This window comes from Natrix helvetica (genome assembly GCF_964273705.1).
Source record: "Natrix helvetica genome assembly, chromosome: 1".
In the NCBI taxonomy this organism is placed as follows: Eukaryota; Metazoa; Chordata; class Lepidosauria; order Squamata; family Natricidae; genus Natrix; species Natrix helvetica.
In genome coordinates this window covers 88,399,345-88,420,564 of record NC_138548.1, presented here as the reverse complement: position 1 = coordinate 88,420,564, position 21,220 = coordinate 88,399,345, and the positions used below count along the sequence as shown (strand labels likewise).

The 21,220-nt window shown below is 43.9% G+C and overlaps 1 protein-coding gene across 8 annotated transcripts in view; it reads left to right on the top strand.

Moving 5' to 3' along the window:
* The window catches only part of CD44 (CD44 molecule (IN blood group)), a 90,399-nt gene that overhangs the window by 38,965 nt on the left and 30,214 nt on the right, over window positions 1-21,220 (top strand). For all 8 annotated transcript variants that reach the window (XM_081948991.1, XM_081948988.1, XM_081948990.1 and 5 more), the window contains exons 2-5: window positions 3,283-3,448; window positions 11,573-11,709; window positions 14,839-14,910; window positions 19,139-19,279. In XM_081948991.1, the coding sequence (XP_081805117.1) occupies window positions 3,283-3,448; window positions 11,573-11,709; window positions 14,839-14,910; window positions 19,139-19,279 (516 nt within the window). The remainder of the gene's footprint in view (window positions 1-3,282; window positions 3,449-11,572; window positions 11,710-14,838; window positions 14,911-19,138; window positions 19,280-21,220) is intronic.

Here is a 21,220-nt window from a genome sequence, read left to right as displayed (position 1 = left end):
TCATGAGCTTTTTAGCCCCGCAAATGATGGCGAGAAACGGCACCCTCACAGGTCAGCTGCTCTTGGCCCAGCAGAGGGGGGGGGGTGTTTCACAAGCTACCCCACCAAGAAAAGCGGCAGCCTCCAAAGGCAGCGGGGTGCAGCTGCTGTGGATAGAAGGTGCTGGGCATCGGGGCCGCCGTGGTTTGCAACAGCGCTGAGAAAGCCGCAAGCTTAAAGGTGCTGTCACTCCTGTGTGCAAGCCGGGATCTCCTCACCCCCTCGGCTGCCGCTTTACCCCTCCTGTGGCTCCTGACCAGCGCTCTCTCTTCTATCTCCCCTTCGCCTCCCCACACTTGTTTACTCATCCCAGAAAGCTTGGGCTACCCCTCCCTCTGACCCTGCCGGCATCGCTCCTGAGCAAACTCCCTCCGACCCCACGGCTGTTGCAAACCACAACCCAACATGCAAACTGGAAGTCCGTTCCCGAAGTTCCGGTTTCTGTGTTGGGTTGTTTTTTGCCCTCCGGAGGCGGGCGAAAAACGGCCAAAAATGAAGGCCAAAGTCAGCTGGCTAGTGCGCATGCCCTAAGAAATGGCTCCGCGTGCCACCCGTGGCACGCGTGCCATAGGTTCGCCATCACGGGACTAGATCTTGCGGGACCTAGGAAGTGTTCTTTCTCTTCAGTGCCCTTCCCTCTGGAATAGCATCTGTCAGAAAGGTCTTAAGACCTAGCTCTGTTTCTATGCCTGGGATTCCTGTGTTATTTATTATTATTGTTGTTGCTGTTTGTAGTCCAGGCTGTCAGGTTTTAAGTCTTTTAATTGTATATTTTGTTTTGAATGTTGTAAGCCACCCAGAGTTATTTAGAATAGATGGCCATAGTAAAATTGAATAATAATAATGACATATAATGAATGGAGCAGGCGTGGGTTCTGGCTGGCACTTCTGCCACTTTGCTAGTGAATAAAAATAGTTCTCTGCATGTGCAGAAGTGAAAAACAAGATGGCGGTTTCTATGGCGCCGCCCAGAGAACCAGTTTGGGAGAGTGGCAGGCCTGGGTTGCTGCCGGTTCCAGCAACCCAGGCCGCCAAACCACTATCAGTTTGGCCAAACCGGTCTGAACTGGTAGGAACCCACCACTGGAGTGGAGCTTTCTTTTAGGTATCATGCTTTTAAAGTAACCATACCTTTGCTCAGCGACATTAATATGCATATTAGTAATATTCATGTTTCTCTGTTATGAAAACTCCCTCTGTTACGTGTGGTTCCAACTGTGGTTAATGGCACTCGGCTGTTTTGTTTTGTTCTGTTTTTTTCCCCCTCCTGGGAGTGACTAGCTTTCCTTTCTTTTGTTTTGTTTTGTTTCAGTTAAGCAGTAAAGTACTTTTAGAGTAAAAATCAAAGACTTAGTTAATCTTGTCCCTTAGATGGTGGCATGTATTAAAACAGTTAAGCCTAGTTCTTTCCATTTTTTACTTGGTCGTTTTACATCTGGCATCCTATTACAGGAGGAAAGCCATATTAAAAATTAGAATCTGATAGCACCTTTCCAAGTAACAAATTTTATTATGAGGCATGTGCTACAGCTCACTTCATCAGATGCAGAGATGCAGGACTTACGTAGGAATTAAATTGGGAGGAAGAGAAGATAGGTTGGCTATGGAAACGTGTGTGACACATGAGATCTTCACAATTAACAACTGTAATATCTTTTAGGAAAACAACTGAGTTTTGAGATCTGAGATTGCCTGAAACATGTTGCTATATCTGAATGCAACAGTTTCTCAATGAATAGCTTTCTGATTTTTTTCAAAACAGTGACCTTGACTCTACTATGGAGTATTGAGGAAAATTGAAATACTCTGATATGAATTTGTCCTTGTTTTGCATCCTGATATCAAATGTGTCTATTAATTTATTTGTGAAAAGTTTGTCCTAATACTTCTGTGTAGAATCTTCATTGACGGATATTGCTAGTTGATAATGACATATTTCACACTGGAGGAAAAACATGTGAAGGTGCCTATCTTGTGTGTGTACTTATTGGGGCCCCGGTTGAAGCTGTTGGTGTGGGGATGACATGATATATTTGACATGATATAATTTTATTATATAGCAGTGATAGAATCACTGCTGGATATCTATTTCTATCGCATACTGTGACTGACTTATGCCTAAAATCTCTATAAAATTCTAAATTAATATACAGGCAAAAGAAATAGAAATCTGTAATTTCCAACTAATAGAATGTTTTTCAATATTTTGACCACAGTCTGATCCTTCTATTCCATAAATAGAAATTTCTGTTTCTCTGGTTACATAATCAGAAAGTCATTATCATTTATTCCAGTGTTGTAATTCAAGTGTATTTTAATTCTGCTTGCTCCAAGGATTTGTTTTGTTCATTGGAAAAGAGCCTTGGCTAAAATACGTTAATGAGTTTAAAGCAGAACTAGAAGAAGACTTATGCTAATGGGAATTATTTAGAAGATATATATAAAGAGGACCATAAATTGAAATGGGTTGATAGCCTTGGTGGAACATATGGAAATTTTTATTATGGCACAAAAGATAATTTCTAAGACACTTTTGTGCATTGCAGTGGCAGAGATAAATTACTGTATTTTTCGAGGTATAAGATGCACTAAGATTTTGAAGAGGCAATTTAAAAAAAAAGTTTTTGCACTCTGCAGACTTCCCAAAAATGGGCCCGTTTTTTGTCAAAAAAAAGGGCATGCATAGCCTTTAGGAGGCTTGTAGAGTGCTCCTGGGGGTGTGTGTGTGCAAAAACAAGCAAAGAACGACCCATGTTTTGCTCATTTTTGCCCTCCCAGCCCCCAGGAACACTCTACAAGCCTCCTAAAGGCTATGCATGACCATTTTTGCAAAGGGGGCAGGATTTCGGGTGGCCAAAAATGCTGTATTTAGTGTATAAGATACACCCAGATTTTCACCCTCTTTTTTGAGGAAAAAGGTGCGTCTTATACTCTGAAAAATACAATACATTGTATAAAATGCGGAATTTTATTGTTAAAAAAATAAAATAAAATCAAGGTCAGAGTAGTTGCTTTTCTTCTGATACGTGGAATTGGTTAAAACTAGTTACCTCAAGGATTTAATAATTAATTAATTAATTAATTTTTCTTTAAATAATTTATTTAAATAAATAAATAAAAAATTAATGAGCTTACCAAGCAATAGTTCTGAAGCAGCCATTTCTGAAATGTTTGTTTCAATGCTTTTTGCTATCTTTATCACACCAATGCTCTTTTCTTCCTATCTCCCTCTCTCCTGTACAGATTTGAATATAAGTTGTAGATACGCAGGTGTTTTCCATGTAGAGAAGAATCAACGCTACAGTCTTACGAGAGAAGAGGCTGTTGAGCTTTGCCAAGCACTTAATAGTACCATCCCAACAGAGGAACAAATGGACAAAGCTTTTACCCTCGGTTTTGAAACTTGCAGGTAGGAAACCTTTCCAAATATACAATGGAGACAGATGTACTGTCAAAGAATAGATGAGCTATTTTTACCACCTGTTGTTTCCCTTACTTATCCTTTGCAGCTTGATCAGTTTTTCCTCCCCAAATGTTCAATGTATTTATCTTTTCTAATTTTCTCTGGTGCTTTCCCTTCTTGGATTGAGTTTAACAATTAACTAGTATAACAAACATATAGTCCTTCAGGCCAGCTTACTTTTTGAAAATGTTCAGAGTCAGGACCTAACTTTTTAAATTAAACATAGCCTCAAGTATTATCTATTTTTAACTATGCATCTGCAATTTCTCTTGGAAGATTTACATATGGAAAATCTTAGCAGTCAGATGGCTCTGCGCAATTATTATACTCTTAAAGACTGAGTTTGGAAGCCTTTGTTATTTATTTTTCCTCTCTCTTCCTTGTGCTTTTTTTGTCCTTTTGTAATTTCAACTTTGTCTTCTTAGTTTTTCTTTTTTACAAAAATAAAATTATGAGACACCTCAAGATCTTTCTCTCATCAACCCTATCACTAATGTGAGGTATTCACAAACTTTGAACTAAAGAGCAGCGTGTTTCAAGCACATGTTTGAAGTCATTATTAAAGTAATTATTAGTGCAAGCCTACAACGTAGATTGATATAATTATCTCAGTGGCTGAATTGTGGAGGCTAAAAGAATAGTGGCTTCTCTTAAGGCCACCCAGGTCAAGATTTAAGCTTGAAACTTCTCAGCTTCTATGGCTAAGTACAATATTAGTCATTGTGCTATAGTAGCTTTCATCATCAGCCTTGCAAATATTTCTGTGTCTTCCTGCTCACCTGCATAGATAGATATGTGTGCCAGAGGGCAGGTTGAACACTGGTCTAGCAATGTCAACCCTGTAAAGCAGCGGTTCTCAACCTGTGGGTCACGACCCCTTAGGGGGTCAAACGACCTTTTCACAGACTATCGGAACTCTAAACTTTAGACTCCCCCTCTGCGGATGGGCTCAGGAGTCATTGCTGGCCGCAGAGAGCGTCACCGTGGCTCCACACCATGGAAAACATAGCTGCGCGTGCATACCCCATACAATTACAGCCTTGGAGACTTTGTAAAGGCGGGAAATTCTTCTCAGTCACCCAGGCTTCTGCAGAAGCTGCTCTCCAAGGCTTTCCAAAGCTCTCCGAAGGCAAGAAGTGGCAAGAAGCGGCTGCCAGCGAAGCTCTCAGCGATGGCAAGAGTCCTGCCACTGCACTGGATTCAGCAAAGTGGCTCAAGCAGCAATAAGACATACTTGGGGAAGGGAGAGCTTGAACTGACTGCCCAGGACTGTTTCTGCGCTGCTATAAAAATGTCTGTTTTCCAGCCACAGGAGGGAAGAAAAGAAGCCAGTCTTTGGAAAGAACCTCTCTCCCCCTCCAGAGAGCTTATGCCGAAAGACAGGAGGGGGCGGACTGGTTTGAATGCGGGCGGTTTAGTGGCGTGCGAGAAAGCCCTCCCCTGCCCGAATGAGACAGACAGAGAATGAAAGGAGGTAGCGTCGGGCGGAGGGGGAGCGTTGGTCCCGTTATTGCTGGAGCTGCTTTTGCTGACTCCAGCATGGCGGTGGGACTCTTGCTATCGGTTTAGTGGCCCACCTTCTTTGCTAGTTTGGACGGGTGGATAAAGGAGGCATGCAATAGTCAAGGGTGAAGGGGAGCACCTTGGTGGCAGGGGTGCTTTATCACAAGCTTCCTTTCTTCCTCCGCCTGCCTGAGCAAAGAAGGCGGGCCACTAAACCGATGGCAAGAGTCCCACCGCCATGCTGGAGTCAGCAAAAGCAGCTCCAGCAACAGTGGGACCAAAAGGAGGTGGGAAATCCATGCAGAGGGAGGAAAACGCATGCATTCCCCACCCCTTCCATTGGAAACGAGGCAACTGTCAGAGGGCAGCGCACGCCACGTGGGCTTGTGCAGGAGCCAAAGAACAGAAGGTGAGGTGACCACAGTATGTGTGTCTGTGTGTTTGAGTGAGTGAGAGAGACAGACAGAGAGAGGCACAGAGGGACAGAGATGGGGGAGGGAGGAGAGAGACAGAGAGACACACAGAATTACAGAGAGGGAGGAGAGACACACAGAATTACAGAGAGGGAGGAGAGAGACAGAGAGACACACAGAATTACAGAGAGAGACAGAGAGGGAGGAAGGGAAGAGAGAGACACAGAGAGAATTACAGAGAGGGAGGAAGGGAAGGGAGAGACAAAGAGCTACACACACAGAGAGAGAGAGACACACACAGAGAGAGACAGAGACAGAAAGAGAGAGAAAGAAAAAGAAAGGAAGAATTGGTGGCTGTTTTGTTTTTTCTTTCCTTTTTTTCTTTTTAAAAGAAAGACACTCTTTCCAGGAGTGTCTGCTCTTAAGCCAGGAGCCAGGAGCCTGCTCTTAAACTTCCCAGACAAAATTTCATTTATTTATAATTAGAAATAAATATTTCACAATATATGATTACATATTGTTTTTGTGTTTAATCACTATGCTTTAATTATGTTCACTTTATAACAATAAAAATATATCTTGCATATCAGATATTTACATTACGATTCATAACAGTAGCAAAATTACAGTTATAGAGTAGCAACGAAAATAATTTTATGGTTGGGCGTCAGCGCAACATGAGGAACTGTATTAAAGGGTCGCGGCATTAGGAAGGTTAAGAACCACTGCTGTAAAGACTACTGCTTATTACTAGCATTTGGCAATTGCTGGAGTAAAATTATAGCATAAGATAAGGCAGCGATGGCGAACCTTTTTTGGCTCGCGTGCCATAAGTGGGGGGAGTGCAGGGGGGTATTGTGCGGGCGTGCCGCACCCATAATGCAATGCGCACCCCCCCCAGTGTGCATGCACGCACTACAGGCGCTCCCCCCCATTTTTTGCATGCTATTTTTGCCCTCCATAGGCTCCAGAGGCTTTATAGGAGCCTGGGGAGGGCGAAAACAGCCTCTAATTCTAATTAGCCTCTCCCCCCCCCTCCGAAGCCCTCCGGAGGCTTGAGGGACCTTCAGGACACTTCCCTGAAGCCTCTGGAGCACTCAAAACGAACCTCCGAGCAAACCGGAAGTGACTTCTGGTTTGCCCGTAGGGCCGTTTTTTTGTGCTCCTGGGGCTTCAGGGAAGCTCATGAAGCCTCCGGAGGGCCTCCGGGGGGCGGGGGAGGCTCTTTTCACCCTCCCCAGGCTCCTATAAAGGCTCTGGAGCCTGAGGAGGGCAAAAAATGGCTTTCAAAAAGGGTGAACTTAGCTGGCCAGCGCGTGCGTGCGCACTGGCCAGCTGACAGGGCAGCGCTTTGCGTGCCCTGACAAATGGCTCCACGTGCCACCCGTGGCACGCGTGCCATAGGTTCGCCATCACTGAGATAAGGCATACTTAAATCCATTGGTATATTTTAATCATTCATCTCTCTAACGACGATAATAAAGAAATGATATAATGTAGAAAATATTCCTACTCCATGTTCTGATGGAAAGTTGCCAAGCTATTGCTTCTGAATTTTTAAACTAATTTCATGCGTTGTTCAGACTTGTATGGGAGTACTTTCAAAGTATTTAATAATAAATACAAATCTAGTGGTGTGTAAGGTAATTACCCTAATTAGCATAAAAAGTAGTTTGATTAGCAAGTTGCTGTTAATGCAGTTATTCAAAAATACTTAGCTCAACTGAAAAAAATTAAAACCAGTATGTCCATTATAATCAGTATGTCAGGAAATCTTGGCCAGCAACATTTGACCTTTGGCCTGACTTATATCACTATCACTGTTCCATTTTCAAAAGGAATCAAAATAATATGCAATGTGGAAGAAAGAGAAAACCAACATTTTAAAACGCATGATCAGTTAGGTGATTATTCAGTCATGAACCCACTCTTTTCCAACTCACAATATATATTTATATATTGAATTATTATATATTGAATGGTGAAGCTTCCTTTATTTTACTTTATTATACTTTATTTTCTTTTGAGCTATGAAAATACTGTAAGGTTAAATGTAAGTAGGAAATTAGTATTTCAGCACCCAGGTTTTTCAGAAAACATTCATACATGGCACATGCCATATAAAGATTTGATATAATGAACCAATGTAACATAGATGTTTCTGCTGTGATGTAATAGCCTACTATACATTTCTCTGATATATTTTTTAAACAAAGCTTTAAAAAGTTGCCAGTATATGCTGGCTTTGCATAAAGTCCTAGGTTTGGTCAATATGTGTACAAAGCTTTTGACCTCCAACCCAACCCTGAATACATCAGATTAAAAAAAGAATAATCAATCCATAAACCAAGACAAAAGTTGAGCAGCCTGTTCCTTCCCTAACTTGATGGGGCTTTTACCTGTACAGTTAGTCCTTGATTTATGACCACAATTGAGCCCCACATTTTTGTTGCTAAGTGAACCATTTGTTAAGTGAGGTTTGCTCCATTTTATAACCCAAGAGCTGTGGTGGTGCAATGGTTAGAATGCAGTATTGCAGGCTAACTCACTGCTCACTCCAGGAATTCAATCCTGAGTGGCTCAAAGTTGACTCACCCTTCAATCCTCCCGAGGTCTGTAAAATGAGGATCCAGAATGTTGGGGGTAATATGCTGGCTCTGTAAAGCGCTTAGAGAGGGCTGTAAAGCACTGAAGCGGTATATAAGTCTAAGTGCTATTGCTATTGCTTTCTTGGCACAGTTTGATACGTACCATATTTTTTGGAGTATAAGACGCACCAAGATTTTGAAGAGACAAATTTTAAAAAAAGGTTTTGCACTCTGCAGATTTCCCAAAAATGGCACATTTTTTGTGAAAACTAGCCCGTGTTTTTTTAAAAGGGCATGAATAGCCTTCAGGAGGCTTGTAGAATGCTACTGAGGTGTGGGGTGGGGACCAAAAATGAGCAAAGAATGGCCCGTTTTTCGTCAGAAAAAGGGCATATATAGCCTTTAGGAGGCTTATAGAGTGCTCTTGGGAGCTGGGGCGGGCAAAATTGAGCAAAAAACGGCCCATTGTTTGCTCATTTTTGCCCTCCCCAGCCCCCAGGAGCGCTCTGGAAGCCTCGTAAATGCAATGCACGGCCATTTTGGTGAAGGGGCGGGGTTTCGGGAGGCCAAAAATGCTGTATTCAGTGTATGGCGCACCCAGATTTTCACCCTCTTTTTTGTAATAAAATTAATCTGGTTGTTAGGTGAACCTGGTTTCCCCTTTGACTTTGCTTGTCAAAAGTTTGCAAAAGGTGATCACATGACTTCATAAGTATGAACCAGTTGCCAAGTATCTGAATTTTGATCCCATAATCATGGGGATGCTACAAGAGTTGTAACTGAAAAATTGTCACAAGTCCCTTTTTTCAGTACTGTTGTAAGGGGTGTGTATGTTTATGTGTTTACCCAAATGTATAAGAATATCTTCATGTGAGCACTCATTAACAACTTTTGCCCCACTACCAGCATACAAACATGTTGGTTTTTTTCATCAATAGGTACTGTATTTCCAAGTTTAATTGAAATTTGTTTTCATTATAAATGCCCTTTATCTTTTGGAATCAGATTAGTTTGCCTGTATCAACCTGCCCATATTAGAAGAATGTTTTTGCATGCACTGCTCACTTGGTTGTTATTTAGCTCCACTGGGCATGAAAAAAACATCCCTTTCAAGGATGACTCCTTGCCTAATTTTGTAATAAAAATATAAAGAGCAGTGTTCTATAGATCATCATAACACTTTTAAATTAGAAAACAATACATTGCAATTCTACGTGTGTCCAGAATTCATTGCAACTTACTCCCATGTAAATGTTGTTAAGATTCCAGCCTTTGTAATATTTAAAGTACACAAATGGCAAAGAAGATGAACACGAAAGCTGTGTGAATAAAATCCACTATTAGTATGGACATTTTAATATGAGGTTGTAAGATGATGTAATGTATTACTTAATAATACATGTATTTAACTATATGTAAGATTAATATTTCTGCTTGACATGAGATTCCATAGATCAGGGGTCCTCAAACTTTTTAAACAGAGGGCCAACTCAAGGTCCCTCAGACTGTTGGGGGGAGGTGTGGCTAGGTGGTCATGTGACGGGTGGGAGTGGCTAGGTCATGTGACTAGGTGGGGTGGCCAATTTAACAGTCCATTAAACAATGCACACAAATTAAACTTTAATTTGTTTTGCTCCTGGGGATGTTTTATTTGCTTTTGCTTGCATGTTGCTTTTTTGGTTGATTTTTCTTTTTACTGGATGGTTTTTCAGTTGTTTAGGAGTCTAGTGGTCCATTTTTATTACAAAATCACAATGTTTAGAAAGGCGTGTATTTTTCCTCATTCAGCAGATAAACTGGAATCTGGTTCTGTCTCCTGCATCGGGGAGACAGAGGTTCAGGATTCATCGAATCATAGAGCTGAAAGAGATAAAGCTTCATAAAGCTGCCTAATAGTATCTCTTTGAATAAGAAGAGATAGTGTATTATTTAATAGCAGAAGAGTGTACTTATCCTTTCCTGAATGCGTGACCAGAATGTTTTTCTTCACATAATGAATATAAAAAGTTGCTCAATTTCAAAGAAACTAATGGCCTCTTTAACATCTATTCCAGAACTAATATGTGGGAAAATTTATCATATACCCTTTGAGAAGAACCTGAGGTTATAATATGCAGAGGTGTTGAAACAATATATAACTATTGTTATGAGCCTGAAGTGTGGTAGGGGTGAAGGCCACTGCTGGCTATCCAGACTCATCTCATGACCCAGTGCTATCCAAACTATTGTGGTTCTTTAGGATTTCAGTTAGAAATTCTCTCCAAAAAGTTGCTTTTAAAAGAGAGAGAGAGAGATTAACAAATGATCACAGCAATATGGTCCCTTGGCTATGGTATACTAAGCAAATAATGTGTAAAATTATATAATTTATGCTAGACTGATAAATAGGATACAAAAGGGATTTTGCAAAGCTGCTCGCTACAAAGTACTGTTCAATTTTTTTAGGCATTTTCCATGTTCTAGAAAGGTTGGTGTAGCTCAGGGGTGTCCAAACTTGGCAACTTTAAGACTTGTGGACTTCAACTCCCAGAATTCCCCAGCCAGCAGAGTTGAAGTCCACAAGTCTTAAAGTTGCCAAGTTTGGACACCCCTGGTGTAGCTCCTTCAACTTTTCCCAGGTTCTTTACACGTGCATGCCCAAACAGCACTTCCACTGAGACTTTTTGCTGAACAAAATGTCCATGCATGTATACTACAAGCATTTATTTATTATTTGTTAAACACGTGTAATTTAAATTATTATTGTTGTTGTTGTTGTTGTTGTTGTTATTATTGCAGAATTAATGTGGGAAAAGCCTCAAAGCAACTTCGATGCCTTCAATAGGGGCAACTGTTTTGGTGCTTTGAGGATGGCTACTTCATTTTTGCAGATACTTTGCTCAGTACTAGTTTGGACTTCTATGCTTACATTTAAGGAAGATCAGTGGATCAAATTATTTGTTGATTCTTTTTCATATCTAATCCTTTTTCATTGTCTTGTTTGCATTCTACTAAGCTGTGAAATCACTTAGAATACAAAAGCCATATAAATTAAATCTGTAGCTTTGCTACTAAGTATCATTCATTTCTGTCCAATGCTAACATAACAGGGAAAATTACTTGTAATTCCTCATTTCTGTAAAATCTGGAGAGTAGAAACTAAGAGAAGGTGGCCTCCATGTTGTGAAAGACTTGCCCCAATCTTGTTGACCTTTCAGATTACTTAACGTAGAATACTTTAGGACACTTTTTAAATTAGTCAGACCACACCATGGGAATGGTAATATGCTCCTCCATTTATTTAAGCTTCGTTTTTCTTATTGTTGCATTGTGTTCTGTATTAATTTTGTATAACATTCATTAGAATGCCCTGCATTTTATATTTTCTGTATTACTTAAGAGTTATAATTTGTCATAATTTTGTGTTGCCACATTTCAATAATGCTTTTAGCCATATAATTGTGGGAGTATAACAATAAAATGAATAATAAATAAGTATGGAGCAAATACATTAGCAAATCAGTTATCAATTGTTGGCTATATAATTTCATACATTAATTTAATTGGTGTTTTTCCTTTTTTTCTAGATACGGTTATATAGAAGGCAAAATCGTACTTCCCCGGCATACTCCTTATTCACTCTGTGCAGCAAACAACACAGGAGTTTATGTACTTGCCTCAAATATTTCTGACCGATACGATACATATTGCTTCAATTCATCAGGTGTGTTTTGGGTTGGTCACATATTTTCTATTTCTGGGAATTTTTTCTGTTTGACACAGAAACCCAGTAGAATAAAGATAGGAGAGAACAATGTGTATGAAGAAACCATTTGCTCCTGCATACTTCATGATCCATAAAATTGAACAAATTCAACAAAATGTACACTATGATCTGATAGCTGCTTCGTAGCAAGCACTCTTGGTATTATGCTCTTTAAGTAAGTAAATACAAGAGTAAAAATAGAATATGGTATTGAAATCTGCAGAACTATTGACTCTGAAACTGGCTTGTTTTGCTCATATGCTGTTTCAGTCTGTTACAGACTTTTGATAGTACATGTTTGCAGAGAAGAAAGACTATAGAGATGTAAGTGACAGGTGCAACACAGATTCATCTCCCATATGCTGCTTTTGTTCCAAAGCATGAACTTTACTTGCTGTTTTTATGGTTAGGGATGGTCTTGATTAATGGTTCTGTCATTGTTGTCTCTAAAGGCAAAAGTCCAATGTAGTTTAGCAGCTGGAACAGTGAAAGAAACAATTAAACCATATGAATTTTATGGAATATGAGTGTGTGTGTGTACACATACGTACACCCTGATATGCGTGTGTGTATACACACACACACATATATATACACACATACACATACATACATATACCCAAACACACACACACATACCCATACACACATATAATATGTATGTTATATGTGATATATGAGATGCATATGTGTGTATGTGTATATATGTTTGTGTGTGTGTATCCATCCATATGTATGTTTGTATGTGTATATATGTGTTTGTATTACACACATGGAAATATACCATATTTCCACAAAAATATGACAGGGTCTTATTTTCTTTTGACCCCTGAAATAAGTGCTTGGCCTTATTTTCGGGGAGATTATTTTTGAGGTGCAGGAGGCAGCAAGCATGGTCACCTCATAGCTGCTGCTGGGCTTATTATCCCAGGAGAGCTTATTTTCAGGGAAACAGGGCACGTATGTGTGTGTGTGTGTGTGTATGTATATATCCAGAGGTGGGTTGCTACCTATTCGGTCCGGTTCGGCCGAAAAGGTAGTAAAAATCTGGCATACCTTTCCGAATTGGTAGTAATGGCAGCCTGGCCACACCCCTGAACCAGTTCCTTGGTCACTGCTTGCTCGCCCCGCCCAGTCTCTGCTCTGCAGCTTGCCTGTCTGAAGTGCTGTGCCCCTGATCCATCTACCACGTAAGCCTGTGAGTCGTGGCTTAGGTAGCTGCCCCTGTCTCCTTCCACGTGAACCTGCCATGCTTCCCTGCCTTCCACATGGCTTTCCTGGCATCCCCATGGCCAGCTTGCAAAGGCAGGCAAGCGGAAGGCTGTGTGGATGGCAGGGAAGCATGGCGGGACTGCGGGGAAGGGAGCAAGCCGCCTACTCCCTTCCCCTAGGCCTTGCCATGCTTCCCTGCCTTTCATGTGGCCTTACCTGTGTTCCCCCATGCCCGCTTGCTTTCTGAGGTCGGCGTCCAGACCAGACTGGCCAGTGGGTGGGCGGCTGGCCCTAAGTGGCAACGCAGACACTATGCTGGGGCTGAGAGGGGTGGCGGTGGCGATGCTGCGGGAAGGCAAGTGGACATCCTTGGGCTGCTGCACATGCACCTGCTCCGTTTCTTCAAGAGCAGAGCCCCCCCTTGCAGGACAATCCAAAGAGGGGAGGAGGATGCTGCAGAAAAAGCTGCCTTCCATCCAGGCCTGTGTGCCTCTTGTGCTGGTTCCGTGGGGCTTAGGGCTCCAAATCAGCCAACTGGCTTCCCACCCAGCCACCTGTCTGCTTCTTGGCAGTGGTGCTGCTGCAGTGGGGGGGTCTGCCTTGCAGAAACGGGGTGGGCACATGTGCAGCAGCCCTGGTACATTCGCCTGGTGCCTACCCTCCTGGAGCACTTTCTTCCTTCTCCCACTGCCAAAAGAAAGAATATTCTGTCATCACAGAACTGCACTGCGCTGGAGAATTCTCCTGCATGGATGTGCCTGGTGGCAGAAGCAACAACACCTTCAGCAGAGCACACTCTGCCTTCAGGGCCTGTTCCCCTGGCCGGATCAACCGTGACGGCACCAATGAATGGTGGCGGGATATTCTTTTGGCAGTGGAAGAAGGGCGAAGGTTCTCCAGGAGGGCAGGCGGTGTATATGTGCAGCAGTTCCAGGATATTTGCCTGGCGCCTGCCCTCCTGGAGCACTTTTTTTCTTCTCCCGCTTCCGAAATAAAGAAAGGACTCAGAGCCTGAATCGGAGCCTCACTGGGAGCACGCCGGCCTGATCAACCTGGCTTATGGCCCTCCATCGCGGACAGCGATGCAGAGTCTGAGGGAAGGGGGGCCAGGTAGGGACTTTGTTCTCTGCTTGTGGGACTGAAAGAGAAGCTGCCTGTGAGGTAGCCCATGGAGCAGAATAAAGGCGCTCTGGGGATCCTCCCCCCAAAAAAGACAGCAAAGAGCCCCGGCCTAGCATGCCCCTCTCCTTCCCTCAAAACTTTTCACCACCGCTTTGGTGGCCATATGTTGGTGATGGGGTAATGTGACTGAGTGTGCGTGATTGACGTCAAGTTGGCCATGCCCACTCAGTCACATGCCCCCCATCTAGCCACACCCACTGAACCGGTAGTAAAAAAAATTGTATATATATGTATATGTATATGTATATCCATGTATGTATATATCAGTGGTGGGTTGCAGGCGGTACGCCCTGGTATGGGCGTACTGGAACCTGCCCAGAGCAACGGGTACCGTTCTGGTACGGTGCTCCGGAGGGCCCATCCGCCCGCCCGAGCTCTTTACCTGTCTATTAAGCCTTTGTCGCATACTGTGCCTGCGTGATGCTCTACCGAGCTACTGGAGAGTTGCGGAGGCGTCGCGAGAAGGAACAATGTATGTGTGCAATGCGCACATGAGCAAAACAGGCTGTACCGGTTGGAATGGGATCCGGAACCCACCACTGGTATGTATGTATGCATAAATGATGGGGAAATATAGTGCTTCCCACATCTTTGTAGTCATGGAGGCCTTCACCATCTTCTTTTGTTTCTTTTACAAAAGTTAGCCAATTTATTGTTGATTTTTTTGTTTCCCATTTTGTCTCCCATTTTTAGAATCAAGAGATGTGGTTTGTGAGCCAGTGAAAAAGTTATATTCTGATTTGCCTAATCATAACAGCAGTATTGGTAAGGATCAAATTTTATTTTTTTTAACATATAAAGTGTTCCTCTGGTGAAACTGAAGTGCACGAACAGTGTGGAACGTGACACTAAACTTGGAGTGAGACTTAGCCTACGTTCAAGTGATGACATAGTCCCGTGATGGCGAACATATGGCACTTGTGGCACGCAAAGCCGTTTGTCAGGGCACACGAGGTGTGCCCTGTCAGCTCCAGCATACATGTGCGTGCTGGCCAGCTGACTTCGGAGGCTTCCCTCAGCCCACGCTGCTCCTACGGCAAGCGGGAAACACCACTACCCCGCCCCCCTGATCTCTCTCTCACCCCCCCCCCGGGGCCTGTTTCCCCACCACACACCTTTTCTGCCCCGGTGAAAGGGGCTGGGCATTGGGGGCATCCCACCCACATCCACCCGCCGGCCACCAGGGATACCACTGGCACTGGCAGGTGCTTCCCGGCACAGGTGAGCCGTGCTTGACTGGGGGAGGGTCACGAGGCTTCGGGCCAAGACCGTGCGAGAGCAGGGATGTGTGGCACGCCCGCCCAAGACCCTCCTGCTCTCCCCCCGCTTTTGGCACGCGATGTCAAAAAGGTTAGCCGTCACTGACATAGTCTATTTAGACGAATTTATAATCAGAAAACAGTTGTAAAAAAAGCATGAGATACATCTTTCTCTGGGAGTCTTTAGTGAAAATTTATCAGTGATAGTTTGATGTTACAGTTGCAGGTATAAGCATCCGAGGTGGCTCGGGAGTTCATGGCTTCCATGACAGCCATGGACCTGACCCAATTAATTCAGGGCCCCACACACGAGGGTGGCCGCACACTGGACCTTGTTTTTGTCTCTGGACAGTGGACGAGTGATCTGGGAATAGGGGATTTGGTTATTACACCCCTGTCATGGTCAGATCACTCATCTCTCCGGCTCGACTTCCCTGGCGCTACCCCTCACCGCGGGGAGGCGGAACCAGTTTGTCCCAGATGGTTCCGCCCCAGGCGCCTGATGGAACCGGATAGGTTCCAGATGGAGCTTGGGCCACTTCCTGTAGCCCTGACCTGCTCCCGGATGGAGAACCTGGTGACCGCATGGAATAGTGAGGCTGCCGGGGCCTTGGACCGGGTTGCGCCTCTGCGGCCTCTCCTGCGGCAACGAACCACCCTGGCCCCTTGGTTTACCGAGGAGCTAAGGGTGATGAAACGCCACAAGAGACGCCTAGAGAGCAGGTGGAGGTCCTCACGCTCCGAATCTGACCGAACACAGGTAAGAGCCTATTTACGGACCTACCTTGTGGCATTAAGAGCAGCCAAACGTCGACATTATGCCGCTCTTATTGCGTCCGCAGACAACCGCCCTGTTGCCCTGTTTCGGGTGACCCGCTCCCTCCTAGTACAGAGGCCGCGGGAAGCCCCCTTGCAGGGTAGAGCAGAGGAGTTTGGGGAATATCTGCAGGACAAAATCGCTCAGATCCGGAGTGAATGGGCCCCCTTCAGTGGACCGGGGGGCGACGTCAGAAGCGAGTCTTGAGGGACCACTTTGGGAAGAGTTTGACTCTGTTGCCCCCGGGGATATGGACAGATTGCGTGGGCGACTGCGAGCCACTACATGTTTATTGGACCCGTGTCCCTCCTCGCTTGTACTGGCATCCTGGGAGGTTACACGAGGCTGGCTCCTGGGTCTAGTGAACGCTTCATTGGGTGAGGGGTCCTTACCGGCCGCCTTGAAAGAGGCGGTGGTGAGGCCCTTACTCAAGAAGCCTTCTCTGGACCCGACGGAGCTAGCAAATTATCGTCCCGTCTCCAACCTTCCCTTTTTAGCTAAGGTTGTAGAGAGTGTGGTGGCACAACAGTTCCCACGTCACCTGGAGGAAATCGATTATCTAGACCCGCGCCAGTCCGGCTTCCGGCCCGGTTACAGCACGGAGACGGCCTTGGTCGCGTTGGTGGATGATCTCTGGAGGGCCAGAGATAGGGGTTGTTCCTCTATCCTGGTCCTATTACATCTATCAGCGGCTTTTGATACCATCGACCATGGTATCCTATTGCGCCGGCTGGAGGGGGTGGGGGTGGGGGGCACCATTCTGCGGTGGTTCTGCTCCTACCTCTCCGACCGGACGCAATGCGTGTTGGCAGGGGAGCAGAGGTCGACCCTGAGGCCGCTCACTTGTGGGGTGCCGCAGGGGTCGGTCCTCTCGCCCCTCCTGTTCAACACATATATGAAGCCGCTAGGTGAGATCATCCGTGGTTTTGGGGTCGGATACCATCTGTACGCTGATGATACGCAGCTGTACATCTCCACCCCAAACCACCCCAACGAGGCCGTCGAAATGATGTCCCGCTGCTTGGAAGCCGTTCGGGTCTGGATGGGGGACAACAGACTCAGGCTCAACCCCTCCAAGACGGAGTGGCTGTGGCTACCGGCGCCCCGGTTCAACCAGTGGACTCCATCGCTGGCCATTGGGGGCGAGCAACTGGCCCCCGTGGAGCGGGCGCGCAATTTGGGCGTTCTCCTCGATGCCCGGCTGTCAATGGATGACCATGTGGCAGCCGTGGCGAGGGGGGCGTTCCACCAGGTTTGCCTGGTGCGCCAATTGCGTCCCCTATTGGACCGGGACGCCCTTCGCACAGTCACTCATGCGCTGGTGACGTCCCGTGTGGACTACTGCAACGCCCTCTACATGGGGCTCCCCTTGAGATGCACCCGAAGACTACAGCTGGTCCAGAATGCGGCCGCGTGGGTTATCATGGGGAGTAGTAGATACTCCCACATAACACCTCTCCTGCGCGAGCTGCACTGGCTACCTGTGGTTTTTTGGGTGCGTTTCAAGGTGTTGATTACTATCTTTAAAGCGCTCCATGGCACAGGACCTAGTTACCTGCGGGATCGCATCCTACCCCATACATCCCTGCGACCAATTCGCTCTCAAAGGGAGGGACTCCTCCGGGTGCCGTCCACCAAGCAATGCCAACGGGCGGCGCCCAGGAGTAGGGCCTTCTCTGTGATGGGCCCAACCCTCTGGAATGACCTCCCCCCCGATATCAGAACCACTACTGACCTCCGCTCCTTCCGTAATAAACTCAAGACCCACCTGTTCCAATTAGCTGGCCTAGCCCATTTATAGTCCCATTCTTATCCTCCTGGCAGTTATTTTAATTCTGGGGCAGTTTTTTAGGGATAGATTTTAATGTTGCTTTTAATTTTAATTATTATTGTACAGTTTGTATGTCGCCTCCTCTATCTATATGTATTTATATTGTGTTTTTATTATGACTGTACACCGCCCCGAGTCCCTTCGGGGAGAGGGTGCAGTTTATAAATTAAATAAAAGTAAAGTAAAGTTCTGCATAGGATAGGATTGTAAATTCAGCAAGAGATGCTCAAAAAGTATTGAATAGACTTCTTTTCTAATCCAACAATTTTGCACGTCTCAGAAAAATCAAGCATTCCAGAAACCTCAATACATAACGCTTTGTGGCATGTTATTTTCTGTAGTGCTACATTGGCATAATTTTTCTAGTAGGGAATGTCAATTGGTGTGTTGCATACACAAATATATATTATGTTACACTTTTCAAAGAAATGAAGTACTTGTTGAAGTATACACATGTAAAATACACAATCATTATTGTATGACAGATAATGGTTTATTAAGGAATTATTTCATAATAGTGGTCAAAAGAATTTACCCTTAGACATACTGTTAAGAAGGGGGTCCTTCTTAATTGGCAGAATCTTACACCCCTTTCCCAAATGGACTGAAAATTGGATTTATCTTTTATTCTCATGTTGACACATTTCTAGATTGGCTTCTGCAGCCTCCATCCCAAAATTTATGAAGCAGAATTGTGATCCCTGAAATATTGTTCACTGTTAATCAAAATTATGACTCATTGAAGCAAGCTAGGACCAAATTATATATTTTTGAAATACTTTATAAATGAACTATTGTGTAGATTTAATCAGAATGTTACATGAAATAACCCCAGAAAAAGACACGTTCTGATTCTGACCATGTCAGAGGAGGAGAGAGGAACTTAATAGCTTAAAGCTTTCTACCACTTACTGTAGGTTCATACTATTCAGTTAGAATCTAAATTTGAGCAAATATTTGCATATTATTTATGTTTGAGTAAGGATTTTAATATTTTCACATTACACTTTATAACCATTTCCTGCACCATTTGTCTAGTTTCAATCAACATGTAATGTTAAATACTGTATATCCTTTTTCATTCAGAAATTTTCAATGCTGATGGATCACGGTACATTGAAGGAAAGAAGGTCACAGAAAGGCCACAAGTAACTGAAGATGACAGCAGTGTGGGCAGTGGTTCTGCAATTGGCAGAGGAACTACAGATCCCAGTGACTTCACACCAGGTATTTGCATTGATCAGCCTTCTACAGAACGACATTTAAATATGGAATTTGTGTATACCTTCTCAACTTAGGTGGTCTCCAGATGAGTGGACTTCAGTTCTCAGAATAGCTCAGCAAGCACCAATATTTTTGAGGCTTCTGGGAGCTGAAGTAGATTGGGAAAAATTCTTCATTAGAGATAATCTTCAATTTACAACAGTTCATTTAGTGACCATTTGAAGTTACAACAATACTGAAAAAAGTGGCTTATGGCCATTTTTCACACTTATGACAGTTGCATTATCCCCGTGGTCACATCATTTACATTTGGATGCTTGACATCTGGTTCATATTTATGATGGTTGCAATGTCCTGGGATCAGGTGATCATCTTTTGTATGTATGTATGTATGTATGTATGTATGTATGTATGTATGTATGTATGTATGGTGTCACAACCCCTGATATGCCCAGATATGGGAGGGAGCATACTGCTTCCCTTTTCTGTCTTTTCGGCTCATCCTAGGAGCCATCCAGGCAGAAAGCCATTTTTTAATGTTGCCTTTGTTACATTTGTGTTGCATTTGTGCTGATAAATATCTATACTAGTCTCCCTTTATTTATTTATCAGCACATGCTGGTTTTGTTATATTCGGGTCTTTTTCCGTGTAAGATTGAGATTGTCTTGGCAACGTTTCTTTTGTTAGCAGAGGCATTTATCAATAAAACAAGGAAAGATACGATTTTCAACAATTCTTTCTCTTCTTAGTCGCCCATGTTTTTCACATTTCAGAGACCTTGCCATTAACTAATCTTCAGAATTTTTTGATAATTTTGCTGTTTGACAACAAAGATTCTTACTGTAATAATGAAAATTACACAATTCTTTACCATAAAAGAAAACATTAATAGTTTATTTCATTGACTATTACTTGTAAAAACACAACCATATGACAATTAAGTAATGATGGTTGACCACAGTTTCATATCTATCTTCCAGAGGAATAAGGGGGTAAATATCTCTTAACTTTGGGTTTTTTGGAAAATATTGTAGCCTGAAGACACACTTGGACTCAACTCTAAATTATGCATGTTAAATGATGTTACCCCATAGACTGACCCCTTGAATTGATTTTTACTAATTCAGAGTTTTCCCCAGCCAGATTGGTGTATCAGTGGCAAATAAAACATATGCTGTAAGCATATTTGGAGTTTACAGTACTGTGTAGTATGTAAGATACAATATATTTTCTCAAACTAAAACACAATAAAACAGCCATGGAAGCCTGGGGAGGGCGAAAAACGGCCCAACACGCAAACTGGAGGTTCAAAATGGACTTCTGGGTTGCCCGTTGGGCCATTTTTTGCCCTCCGCAGGCTTTAGGAGGCTTCATCCTCTGGAGGGTGAAAAATGATCCAACATGCAAACCAAAAGTTCGGGAATGGACTTCTTGATTACCTGTTGGGCAGTTTTTCTCCCTCCCCAGGCTTCGGGAGGCTGAAGCCTCTGGAGGGTGAAAAACTGCCAAAAATCAAGTTTGAAAATCAGCTTGCCAGCGTGCGCATGTGCACTGGAGCTGACAGGGCAACGCCTCACGTGCCCTCAGAAATGGCTCCGCTTGGCATAGGTTTGCCATCACAGGTATATATAGACCTAATAAAATGAAGGGCCTAATGGAAGATGTGGCTCCATTAGGATTCTTGCTGATCGGGCCTGGTTGTCAGGGTTCCAAGTAACACCCTCAATCAAATAAGACTCCGAGGCAAGCAGTTTCGCAAGTTCCATTTTATTAGAGATATCATATTGGCACATCTGGGAAAACCCGAATCTGAAAGCTCCTGGGGTTTCCTCACCCAAAGGAAAATTCCTTCCCCTGCACCCACATGTACATCACATGGTCAATTAATCCACCGTCCCAACTGGAGATGTCCCCCAGTCAGGTCTCTCCAGGTGCAGGCTGAA